The sequence below is a fragment of the Bufo gargarizans genome, chromosome 4 (assembly GCF_014858855.1).
Source record: "Bufo gargarizans isolate SCDJY-AF-19 chromosome 4, ASM1485885v1, whole genome shotgun sequence".
Classification (NCBI taxonomy): domain Eukaryota; kingdom Metazoa; phylum Chordata; class Amphibia; order Anura; family Bufonidae; genus Bufo; species Bufo gargarizans.
In genome coordinates, this window is record NC_058083.1 from 193,886,714 (window position 1) to 193,900,185 (window position 13,472).

A 13,472-nucleotide genomic window follows, 5' to 3' on the forward strand; every position below is an offset into this window, starting at 1 on the left:
TGGGCATCACTGGAGCGTGGCTGGGGGGACACAGAGGACACAGACCATGCACCTCCCACAGAGGACAGCTTGTCGTTGCCTCTGGGCAGTCTGGCACACATGAGCGACTACATGCTGCAGTGCCTGCACAACGACCACTGAGTTGCCCACATTCTAACCAGTGCTGATTACTGGGTGGCCACCCTGCTGGATACCCGCTACAAGAACAACTTGCCGTCCTTAATTCCATCACTGAAGTGTGATCGGAAGATGCGTGAGTACAAGCACACGCTGGTAGACACGCTGCTGATGGCATTCCCACATGACACCGGGTGCTCAGTGGAAGCACAAGGCGAAAGCAGAGGAGGAGGAAAGTTGCCAACTCAGCTGGGGCACTACCAGCCCCTCAGAAGGGAGGGTTAGCATGGCCAAAATGTGGAAAAGCTTTGTCAGCACCCCACAACAACCGGCACCACCAGTTGATATGGAACGTCATAGCAGGAGGCAGCATTTCAGCAACATGGTGGAACAGTACGTATGCACATGCCTACACTTACTGACTGATGGGTCTGCCCCATTCAACTACTGGGTCTCCAAATTGGGCACATGGCCTGAGCTTGCCCTTTACGCCTTGGAGGTGCTGACCTGCCCTGCGGCCAGTGTATTGTCCGGCAGGGGTGATTACAGACAAGCGTAGCCGCCTGTGGACAAGTTCACGTTCATTAAAATGGCATGGATCCCACAGGACTCGTCTGTACCTTGTGCAGAATAGACAAGTATACTGGCCGAACCTAGCCATTGTTATACTCCAGCACACTTTCTCTTTGTTTTCTTTTTTATATTTCCCAATTTTTTGGGGTCTTCCCAAATTTATAAAAAATTAAAATTTTTATACAAAAAACGACAAAAATAGTGTTGGCTACCGCCTTCTTCTCCACCACCTCTTCCACCTACACCGCCACATCCAATGCCTCCTCAACCTCCTACTCCACTTTAACCTCCGCCTCCTAGTTCAGAATAATTATTTTTAACTTTTTTTTATTCTAAGTTATTTTAATTAATTTACCTATCCACATTTGTTTTCAGGGCAATTGTGTTGCTCTTACCCCTATTTTGCTTCCTTTTGCAGCCCTCTAACCCTTTCTATGACTTTTTGGAGCCATTTTAGTGCCCCAAAGTTCGGGTCCCCATTGACCTCAATGGGGTTCGAGGTCAAGTTCATGTCAAGTTCGGGTCCTGAACCCGAACTTTGCGGCGAAGTTCGGCCAAACCCGGCAAACCTGAACTTCCAGGTGTTTGGGCAACCCTACTCAGGGACTGTCAAACAGACACGAGGAGGAGATGATGAGTGGCATTATAGTGGTTTTATGGTGTTGCAGCACTGATCCTATTCCCTCACACCTTCTTCAGTCCCTCTCCCCAGCTATCATCACTCCCCATACTACAATATTTAACCTCTCTCTCTTCTGGTATCATTCTGTCCTCTTTCAAACATTCTGTTATAAGTTAACCCCACTACCAAAAAAATCTCTTGACCCAATCTGTGCTGCTAACTACTGACCTGTTTCTAACCTTCTTATCTAAACTCCTTGAATGTCTCATCTACTCTCATTTAATAAGTTATCTCTCTGCAAACTTTCTTCTTGGCCCCTTACAAGCGGCTTTTCGCCCTCTACACTTTACAGAAACTGCCCTTACTAAAGTGTCTAACGATCTCCTGACAGCAAAAAGGCATGGAGATTATTCTCCACTGGTTATTCTGGATCTCTCAGCAGCATTTGATACCGTAGACCACAAACTCCACTCCACTCACCATACTCCATTCAATTGGCCTTAAAGGCACTACTTTCTCCTGGTTATCTTCCTACTTCTTTGGCTGCTCCTTTAGTGTACTAGTCGCTGGTTCTTTTTCTTCTCCTCTTCCTCTTGATGTTGGTGTTCCTCAGAGTTATTTCCTAGGTCCTCCACTCTTCTCTCTCTAAACAGCCCCATCGAACAGACTATCAGTCTTTCAGTACCATTTCTATGCTGATGACACCCAACTTTACACTTTATCCCCTGACATCACCCCTGCTGTACTCCAAAACACCAGTAATTGCCTGACAGCTGTCTCTAATATTATGTCCTCTCTGTATCTAAAACAGAACCACTTAAAAACTGAACTTCTCATCTTTCCCCCATCTACTAACCCACCTAAACTTGATATTTCAATTTCTTTCTACGGCACTATCGTAAATCCTGTGCAACACACCCGCTGTCTTGAGGTAATATTTGACTTGGATATTTCCTGTGTTCCCCATATCCAAACACTTTCTCACTCTTATCGTCTGCAGCTGAAGAAAATCTCTAGAATCCGGTCTTTTCTTACAGTGGAAACAGCAAAAACTCTTATTGTTTCTTTGATTCATTCTCTTTTTGACTACTGCAACTTATTACTAATCGGCCTTCTTCTCGCTAAACTCTCCTCCCTTAAGTCTATCCTAAATGCTACAGCCAGACTGATCTATCCACCCACTGATGCTACTAGCCTGTGCCAGTCACATCACTGGTTGCCCATCCACCAAAGAATACAGTTTAAACTTCTCACCCTTACCCACTAAGCCCTCCACAGTGCTGCATGCATCTCCATAGATCTCCTCCCTCATTTCCATCTACCAGCCTATTCATGCTCTCCGTTCTGTTAGTTACCTAAGATTAAAATTCCCATAATTCGTACCTCTCACTCCCATCTTCAAGACTTTTCTCTAGCTGCACCTACTCTCTAGAATACTCTGCCCCGGAATATCAGTTCAATTCTCAACTTCCCTACCTTCAAATGTGCCTTAAAAATACATCTATTCAGGCAGGCTTATCAAGCTTCCTAAAAAGACTGTTTCCAGAGTAACCCTTCCCCCACCAACTCCTCAGACCTGAACTTGATCTAACAGTCCAACATTTGGCCTACACTACTGCTTTCAGTACAATAATGGCTTGACTACTACATATCACAATCAACTACTTTTTATGTCACCCCCATTTCCTCTTGCAAGCATGGCCCATACTCAGTTTGTAAATTAGCCAGTTATGTTGTGATGTTGTAATGACCGGCAACACGCACAGGGAGGAAAACAGGGAAAGCCCTGCCCAAGGGAGAGGGAAAGGTGGTGACCCCTAACTCACCTTGCGGCTGGCACCTGACAGCCCTGACGTCCCTAGACGGGTTCCTCACCCGTGCGGCGATCACGTGCCTAAACCCTGGCTTTCCCTGAAATGAGCCCTAGATAGTGAACGAACCACTGCACTAAGAGGGAAACACCAGGGAGAGGACAGACAAATACAGACCAACACATACACCCATGTGGGCGACCACAGCAGTCCACAAAGGTTCAACAGGGATCCGGAGGGTAGCGTTCTGAAACAACAATCAGAGAACGCAGCAACACAGCTCCAGTGGGTCAGAATAGATGTCCAGGCAGGAAGCTCTATCTCTGGCAACCAGAGAAGTGTGAGAGAGGAATATAAGGAGGTTTGGGAGTGCTGGACAAGGAACAGCTGAGGAGAAGGAGCTACGGATCCCTGAGTGAGCCAAAAGGGTTTGCAAAGCAAACCCAGAAAGCTACCATAAGGAAAACAGCCCTATCTTAAATAGAGCGTGCAGCCAACCACTGCGACTTCCTGACCCCGGGTATAACGGAGTCAGGCGTGGTTCTCGATACCCTCGTGACAGATGTCTTTTGTTTTGTACATGAACCCTCTGAATTTGTAAAGCACTGCGAAATATGGTGGCGCTATATAAATAAATATTATTATTATGCAGAATGGCCCCGGTAAGTTGTGGTTTTAATGAATATAACACAAGGCAATTGTGGCAGCTAACCTTAATAACTTTCACTTTCGATAACAGAATATAAAGGACTTTTCCAGGATTAAGCATTGATGACTGTCCTTACAATAGCACTTCAATGTGTGATCAGTGGAGGTACCTTTAGCATGATGTTCACTGCATAATTAGCACAGCATCTTGACCATGTGGCTGTGTTTGGTACTGCAGCTTCGACCACAGCTTTGCCCCATGACCTTGAACGGGGTTGAGTTGCAATACCAGATATAACTGCAAGCACTTGGACATCAGTTGTTATATACTAAGGTGAAATGTCCAGGGTGGTATTGCAAGTGCAGGGTCCCTTTGTTTTATTGAATATTATTCAGAGAAATAATTTTAAATGATTATTTTTCAAATGCATTTATTGGCTTTCATTATATTCAGGCTGAAAATCATAAATCTAAGAAAAGGAAGAACATTTAGTGTTAAATGGGTAGGCCCATCTCATACATTGGTGGCATATTGTTAGTATATGCCATCAATGTCTGATAGGTGCAGGTCCCATAGAACTGAAAGGCAAAACACAGAGCAAGTGTGGCCACCCCTCCATTTGTTTTCATCAGTCCCATAAAAATGAATGGATGGTGGCTACACATGTGTGGTACTCTCTCCTTTATTATGTGGGCTTTGTTCTAAAGATAGGTGTGGTTCCCAGAGGTAAGACCTGCACGTATCAGACATTGGTAGCATATCCTAAAAATATGCCACCAATGTGTGAGATAGGCTAACCCCTTTAAATGTTAAAAGATTAAACGACTAATTCAGCCTAATTATTTTCTTGCAGATTGCAGTCAAACTGAATGTCAACTTTTAGTTCCAGGGGACATTATTATTTTAACTGGCAAAAACTTTTTTATGGCATGTGATGCCATTTTGATCAACGGGACATGTATTGTCAATGAAGGAATGTTAACAGGTAGGTGAGAGCTCAAAAAGCCATAAGATTAAATGTTAACAAGCATACTTCGTGCAGGTTTACTAATAATAATGTCAAAGATTTAGACAGTGCAAATTTAGACTCAACAGTCTAAAAAAGAGCCAGAGTTATAACAGTGGCTCATGCTAGATGATAAATCTGGTGCACATTTATACTGTCTAGTTCAGTGATGGCTAACCTTGGCACTCCAGCTGTGCTGAAACTACGACTCCCAGCATGCTCCATTTATTTCTATAGAGAGCTGAGAGCAGCCAAGCAAGCGGGGCATCTTGGGAGTTGCAGTTTTACCACAGCAGGAGTGCCAAGGTTAGCCATCACTGGTTTTGTTTAAGGCTATTACACCAATTAGTTGACTTACTTTGCATCAGAATTGTGGCGCACATTGTCACACTTTAATTCATTCCCCTATCCCACTAGCCCACACCCACCCCCTTGTTGAGCGCATAAAAAATGCTTAATAAATGTAATGTAAAGCTTGTGCACCAGATTACTGGCTTGATAGCATTTGCAATAGTAAATCTGCCCCATTGGTTTTCTTGTGATGATCTCACAATGCTCTCACTGTCTGCCAAGCTCTGTGCGTAATATACATGTTATTGGGTTTACTTAGGTGAATGTATACCTGTGACAAAAACACAGCTACCTCATGGAGATGACTCAATGCCATGGAAGCAGTACAGTGGAGAAGATTATAGGCGCCATGTAATGTTCTGTGGTACTGAAGTGATAAGAACTGAATCCACTGCACAAGGTCCAGCCAGAGCTGTGGTCTTAAGGACTGGTGAGTGGGAGTACAAGTAGAATCCTCTCTTCACATACACACAGCTGGGTCAAAGACAGGGGTGGACTGAGAACTTAAAGTGGCCCTAGAAAAATAATTTAAACTACCCCACATGTTGGGGCATCAGAATAGGCAGTGCAAAAATAAGTATATGGGACCAACACAAATGAGTGGGGTCATCAATACCATAGTGTAGCACAAAATAACACCCTCTTAGTTGATAGAAGGCTGGCCAACCAAGTATGCAGGGCCAACACAAGTAAATGGGACCAACACATGTAGGCAGGGTCAGCAATACCATAGTGCAGCACAAAATACTGCCCCAGTAGAACCAGATACCACAGTGCAGCACAATATATTTCCCCAGAGGCTATCCCACTGTGGTGGCCATCAGTAGCTGCCACATTCTGTTGTCCTCCTCCTACTCCAATTGGTTCTAATAAACAAATGGAGAAAGAGGGCATCTGTGTCCTGAAATGCCTGTGTCTGTGCCAGCCTGTGGCCCATGAGGGTGAACAGCGGGACAGGGATTCCATGGGCTCCCATAGCCAGCCACAGGATTCAACTGTATTACCATCCTGAAGACAGCCATACAATTGAATTTAGGAAATAATCTGTGGCCGCCAGCAAGATATATTAGTACTTGATGCTTCCAGTGTTAATTACTGCTAATTGCATCAGATCATTCTGTACCCAGCAGACTGCACTGAAGAGGCCTTGGGTATCCCACTAGCCATCAGCCCGACAGGAAATGTTCCTGTATGGTCTATGGCCAGTCTACCCCTTGTGAGAGTACCCTCTGAGCTTTATCAGTGATGCAGCCTATTTATATAAACAGTAGGTTTAAATATCAAAATGGTTTAAAATCTGGAAATGAAATGCAAATATCACCATTAAAGAGGTGGTTCAGCTTTTATAAAGTGATAGCCTATCCTCAGGATACTCTATCAATAGCTGATTGATGGGGGTCTGATACCCTGCTAACCTGGGCTTGGAAGTTGATGCTGGAGCTCATTACTACAGCACTGCTCCCATTGAAGTCAGAGCTATACTCAAACAGCCGATCGGGGGGGTGCCCGATGTCGGACCCCTTCCAATCAGCTAGTTAGGGCTTATCCTAAGGATAGGCCGTCACTTAATAAAAGCTGCACCAATCCTTTAATTCTGTTTTTAGTCTGCTTTGTCTATTAATTTACAAATTTCTTGTTTTAATTTTTTAGGCTTTAATACAACTAAAGGAGATATGGTGAGGTCCATATTGTATCCAAAGCCCTTAAACTTTAAGCTCCACAGAGACGTTAAATGGTTTTTTGTATTTTTGGGATTTCTAGCCGTTGTTGGCATTTTATATTCAGTGATCATATTTGTACAGAGAAAGGTATTGCACTTTGAATTTTCCTTCTTTATGTGGAATTAAAGGGGCACTGAAAATTATTTTCTGACACAGATATCAGAGTCACTTGTAGAGAAAGATTTGGGTGTCCTTGTAGATCGTAGACTAAATAACAGTATACAATGTCAATCAGCTGTTTCCAAGGCTATCCGGATGTTATCATGTATTAAACGAGGCATGGACTCGCGGGGCAGGGATGTAATATTAGCAGTTTACAGAGCTTTGGTGCGGCCTCATCTGGAATATGCAGTTTAGTTTTGGGCACAAGTTCATAAAAAGCATGCTTTGGAACTGGAAAAAGTACAAAGGAGAGCAACTAAACCGATAAGGGGCATGTAGGGTCTTAGTTATGAAGAAAGATTAAAACAATAACATTTATTTAGTCTTGAGAAGAGACGTCTAATGGGGTACATGATGTGAAAAGCTGTTGCATGTAAAATCCCCTCAAAAGACAAGGGGGAACTGCCTCCTACTGGAGAAGAAAAAGTTCAGTCTCCAGAAGCATCAAAGCTTCTTTACTGTAAGACCTCAGGACGTGGTCACAGCAGTAACAGTGGACAGTTTCAAAAAGGGTTTAGATGAATTCTTAAAAGTAAATGACATTAATGCTTATGAAAATGTGTAGAAATCTGGGGCAAGTTGTCCACGAACTAACCACATAGCCCTCTTCTACTAATATTCTGATGTCTCTGTTTTTTTTTTTTATAATAGGTTTCAGCTTGGAGAATTATTGTGGAGGCTCTTGTGCTTTTGACATCTGCAATTTGTCCAATTATTCCAGCTGCTTTAACAGTTGGAATTCTATATGGTCAAAGCAGATTGAAGAAAAAGACTATATTTTGTATTAGCCCAGATAGAATCAACATGTGTGGCCAGCTCAACCTCTTCTGTTTTGATAAAGTAAATATATTCTCACTATCTTTCACTCGTTTTGTTTCAAAGTACCATATCTTCAATATATTTTGTTACTTTAATAACAGTATATTTTTTAGATTCTTATGTTAGGCTACTTTCCCACTAGCGTTTACATTTTATGCTATTAAGATTTGTCATAGGATCTCAATACCAGAGAAAAATGCTTTAGTTTTGTCCCCATTCATTGCCAATGGAGACAAAACTGACCTGAACGGAATGCCCCAAAATGCATTCCATTTTGTTTGGTTGCATTTTCATACTGGAGAGCAAACCACAGCAAGCTGAGGTTTTCTTTCAGTCATGGGATGCGGAGCAAAACATATCCGGCATGACCCACAATGCAAGTCAATAGGGACAGATATGTTTTCTCAGATACAATTGACTTTCAATGGTGTTCATGACGGATCGGTCATTGCTATGTTAAAGATAATACAACCGGATCCGTTCATAACGGATGCAGATAGTTGTATTATCAGAAACAGAAGTGTTTTTGCTGATCCTGCCAGATCAGGCAAAAACACAAGCGTAAAAGTAGCCTAATACACCTACTGCTGTATTCATTCGTCAGGTAATATAGTCAAATGAGCCACGCGATACACAGAGGTAAAGAAAAACTTTAACTGTAAGCTCATCACAGAGTGTTCTGCCTCTGGAACCCCTACTAATCAGCTGTACTCTTCTGGGAAATCTGACTCAGAAATAATTAAGCATGATTAATTCCCTGCAAATTAATGGGAGATTACTAGAGTTTACAGGATAAATTTAATTGATCCAAGGGGCGCTTCCCTAAGTTAAGAAAAAATGGCTTCCGCCTAATGGGGATTTATGCCTTCCTCTGGATCAACGTTTTCAGAATAATAGGCTGAAATAGATGGGGAGATGTATATTTTTTTTGCCTTACAAACTGTTACTTTGTATATGTTACCTGTTTTATGGGTCCTCCAGAGTAAGGGACCTTTTTGTAACTTGCAATCTTCTATGTTTAAAAGAGTTTTTCTGGGAGTTTCATATTAAAGGCCTATCCTCAAGATGGGTAATAAGTATGAAATTGTTGAGGATCCAACTCCCTGTCCCCCTCCGATCAGCTGCTAGAGGAAGTGGTGCTCACCAGAGCTATGGTGAGCTCCATGGCCTCCTTGCAGTTTACCAAGCACAGCACCATCCATTGCATTACAGATGTACTTGGTATCGCATCTCATCCCCATTCATTTGAATTGGACTATGCTAGGTCTAGGTCATGTGACCAATGAATTTGACATCACATGGCGTAGGATGAGGCCTGGGTAATCACGGAGTGCCATGACCTCTTCATAAACTGATCGGCTAGGGTGTTGGAAGTTGGACCCCCACCGATCGTATATGCATGACCTTTCCTGAGGCTAGGCCATCAATATGGAAATCCCAGAAAACCCCTTTAATACTGTAGATGGGGGCCATAAATGGAATACCCATCTCTGTTAACTCAGAATGCCTTAGGGTAGGTTACAATAGGTTTTCTAAAACAAACAACTAAACAACTCTGGTCTTTCTTGCTCAGTTCTCCATTTGAAAAAAATTATATATATATATATATATATATATATATATATATTTCTGTCAGAATGCGGTGACACAAAAGTAAATGATAAACAATTGTGTAGAAATGATAAAACATAAAGAGCACTATGTATAAGATTAGCATGCCATTTCCAGCATGCAGTGAATGCTGTAAATACTCAAGAAAAAAAACTACTGTAAAACTGTTATTTTTCTTTCCATCCCCCTAAATATTAATAAAAGTTATTTCATACATTATATGAACACCAAAATGTTGCCAAATTTTATGGCTTTCAGAATGCTGTGATGAAAAAACTGCATCTTTATGGGGCTAAAATACAAAGGAATCCATTGATTGAAGGAATTTTCTGGGTAGATCCAAAAAGAGTGCCAGAACTTGTTAAAAATAACAAAGATTACCTACCTCCACCATTCCGCCACTGCTTCCATTCTAATGGTGCTCTGGTTCTCACTGCTCTGCAGTTACTGTTGTCTTCCCAGAAACACTAAAGACAGTGAATGGCTTAGTGACATTTCTTAGCGTTTCTGGTGTCAGTCTAAGACTGGAAGTGTGGAATAGCGGGAACAGAGTCAGAATGGTAGAGGTGAGTAAAGCTTCTTTTTAATTTTATTTATTTTTTTAACTTTTCTTTAATTCCCCTTTATACTACTGATAAAAATCTGTATGAATTTACATTTTTTTTATTATTTTTCCCTAATTTGCTGTACTAGTTATTTATAGTTCAGAATTACTTAATGTCACCATTGAACTTGTGTACAATTTTCTCCTCTTCAGACTGGCACTTTAACAGAAGATGGACTTGATTTGATGGGCATAATACCATCAGGAGGAACATGGTACTTATGTTTTATCTTCAGTTATTACCTTACATATCACGCAGACTAGATACTTCTGACAAAACATACTAGTTTGTATTCCAGTGGTTCCCAGCCAGGGAATCCTAGACTACTGGGGTTCTTTGCAATTTGTTTTTAGATTCTCTAGAAAGTAACACTTTCTAGAGAATCTAAACATGCATCTTTTTAAAAGCATTTTTGTTGGTTTTTAATGTTATATTTTTATGGTATGCTTTGTACTTTTTTTGCATAAAAAAAAAACTTACCTAGAGCATGCAGAGTTTTGATGAAAGAGCCACTGATCCCACACACTTCAAAAATATATAAATGTAAAACTGAATGTTGTGTATGAAGACTTTGCAGTATTTTACTAGAAAAAAATTCTCCCCAAAATCCATACTAAGCCTTAGACAGGCTGTCTAGACCTTCACCAGAATTATTACAGGAGCTCAGGATGGATGAGAAATTTGGTGCAGGGATAAACACTTTAACCCTAGAGAATAGAGATGGAATTTTATGCCAGGACTGTGGAGCAGTTTTAGCTGTAAATGTTGCATCTTAGGCTATACCTGTTAACAGTAGGTCATACACCATTTCAGTTAATCCAAGCCCCCTTGTTGGACTAGGCTTGCTACATTACACTATAATTTAGTGCACTATAAGCCAGAATCTAGGTGCACTCACATTAGTAAATGTGGGGTGCTGTTTTTGAAACTGCCCTTACAACAGGGATGATTGGTAAATGCAGCCTATAATCTCAGTCTGCTCATAGATATTTGCCATGTGTCCAGGCAAAGAAGATAACAAAACTTGCCCAAAATATAAATTTATAGAATTCTTCACACTTGAGGGAGAATGGGCCATTCCCAGAATGAAATCATTTCCATTGGTTCCTCCATGGTAATTAGATTGGGAATCAGTGATTTAGACATCCGGAAACTTAACATTACTTTATTTAGTTTTCAGGAAATGCTTGAGCATAACCAGATAAATAAACTGACCTGGGGACCTATGTTTGGTGCTATGGCAAGCTGCCACTCAGTGATCGTGGTTGATGGGAATCTACAAGGTGATCCTTTGGACCTCAAAATGTTTGAAGCTACTGGCTGGGTAAAATAATCTACTCTAGATGTCATAGTAATCAATTATTTAAAGGTCAACAGTGTTGTGACCTTTTTTGTATTGATTTTTTATTCCAGGTGCTAAAAGCTACTAATGAAGATTTTAGTAAGGAATATTCTTCACAAACAATGGTTGTCCATCCTGGGCCGAGTGCATGGATAGTAAGTTTTCCTATATTGTAAGCAAAACTGTTTTGACTATTCTATTGACCCCTTTGGGTATAAACTGGTATAAACTAACGTAAGGCCACAATACTAAAACAATGTTCCTTATTTTCTCACAGAATACAGTAAAAGGTATAAATGTATTGTTCCAGTACCCTTTCTCCTCCGCTTTGCAACGTATGTCTGTCATCACTGAGGCTATTGGTGCAGATGAGTTGATTGTTTACATGAAGGGAGCACCAGAGATGGTGGCCAGTTTCTGTAGGCCAGAAACAAGTAAGTTAACATGATTTTGAGCTTGATTCATGTAGCTTAAAGTATAATTACACATTTTGTGAACCGGGGTCATAGATTAGGAATATTCATAAATTATATTCCAAATTCTAGAATATACAAAAATTGTACTTCCTAATCTTTTCTCTTGGCTAAAGATATCTCAAGACGTGGTGCGAGTTGACATGATTTAAAAAAAAAACTACAAAAAAAAACCCCTTGTTTTACTCTGTCAGGCATTGTGAGTAATGCAAATGTTTTATCTCTGAAGCAGATCATCTCATGCCACTCATCTCGGAATATACACACGTCAATGTACCCTTCCTTTAATGAAAGAGAAACCTACAGTGGTTATTGAAATAACTTTAAACTGACAAAAGTAATAATAAATAAAAAAAAATACTGAAAATCAGCTAATGAAAATCAGACATTGCTTTCAATTCTGGTTCAACAGAATAATAAAAAAAATAATAATAATGAAACTGGCCTGGACAAAAATGATAGTGATTTTAGAAAAGATGGAAAATAATTTAACCATAGGGACATGTTAAACTCGGGTGTGTCCACATGTGTGTCAGCCAAGATCTGTACTACTATTGTTGCTCCAATTAGGGAAATTTCAATAACAGGACACTACTGGTAAGAGATAATATTTTTTTTCTAAATTACGCTGTTGTGCTAATTCACTTGTTTTTATTATGCAGTCCCTAAAGAATTCTTGGAAGTACTGGAAATCTATACATTTCAGGGTTTAAGAGTAATCGGAGTGGCATACAAAATTCTTACAAATGGGAATAGGGATGATTTAGAGAGCATAGAAAGGTAAGGAAAATGTACAAATAGTGTTATATACAAATATAAAATTGCCTTTCGTAACCCAAATTTTAAAGGGAAGTTGGGAAACCTGCCATCAACTTTTTGCTGACCTCACTGCATCAAGTAGTGACATAAACATTTATTTCAGCGGTGTGTTATTAGTCGGTGATGAGTAAAAAGTAAAGAGTTGCCCAGAACCAGCATCATAATTGGCTACTTTGCTGGTCTTCTCATTTTCCTGTGGATGTTTAATACAGTGATGGAGGATGCTATTCAAGATGAGTGTTTCAGGAGCAGACTTACTTATTCAATAGGATACAAACTTATGCTGTCTAGACCTGCACCATATTTATCACAGTGGATGTAATGCAGTGGAATTGAACAACTGTGGCAACCAATGAGTTTGACTTAGAGCTAAACCAAAAGGTATTATTAGGCGACTACCTTGGAGAACACCTTTGCAGGACACCTAGGAACAGGAACCTATTGCTCAGGCACTTTTCCACATGGGAGGTGCCTAAAGTACCCTTAGGCCTCTCAGTGAAGATTATAATGCACGTGCAATGGCCCTTTAAGTAGCAGAGGGAGCCAGCCTCAGTCTGCCAGAACCCACAGGAGAGCTCAGGCAGCCAGGACCACCAGAAGATGGATGCTGGTGCAGTGAGCACCTGAGGAGCCGGTGCAGAGGATGGGAATGGTTGTGGCCCCGATGAGATGTTGTGTCACAGTGTAGTCTCTCAGGCCACCGCACCCTGGGCTTCGGTGTGGTGAAAAGGTAGCGTGAAGGAATCAGGCAAATGTAGAGGAACAACAAACGCTTTTCTTTACTGAGTTAC

The 13,472-nt window shown here is 41.0% G+C and overlaps 1 protein-coding gene across 1 annotated transcript in view; it reads left to right on the top strand.

Annotated features, from left to right (window-relative positions):
- LOC122935309 (probable cation-transporting ATPase 13A5) overlaps nucleotides 1–12,646 on the top strand; it is a 79,376-nt gene extending 66,730 nt beyond the window's left edge. The window contains exons 9-17 of the mRNA XM_044291075.1: nucleotides 4,626–4,757; nucleotides 5,389–5,559; nucleotides 6,780–6,937; nucleotides 7,664–7,852; nucleotides 10,200–10,261; nucleotides 11,221–11,371; nucleotides 11,461–11,544; nucleotides 11,667–11,823; nucleotides 12,525–12,646. Coding sequence (XP_044147010.1) covers nucleotides 4,626–4,757; nucleotides 5,389–5,559; nucleotides 6,780–6,937; nucleotides 7,664–7,852; nucleotides 10,200–10,261; nucleotides 11,221–11,371; nucleotides 11,461–11,544; nucleotides 11,667–11,823; nucleotides 12,525–12,646 — 1,226 coding nt within the window. The remainder of the gene's footprint in view (nucleotides 1–4,625; nucleotides 4,758–5,388; nucleotides 5,560–6,779; nucleotides 6,938–7,663; nucleotides 7,853–10,199; nucleotides 10,262–11,220; nucleotides 11,372–11,460; nucleotides 11,545–11,666; nucleotides 11,824–12,524) is intronic.
- Nucleotides 12,647–13,472: the final 826 nt, after the last annotated feature.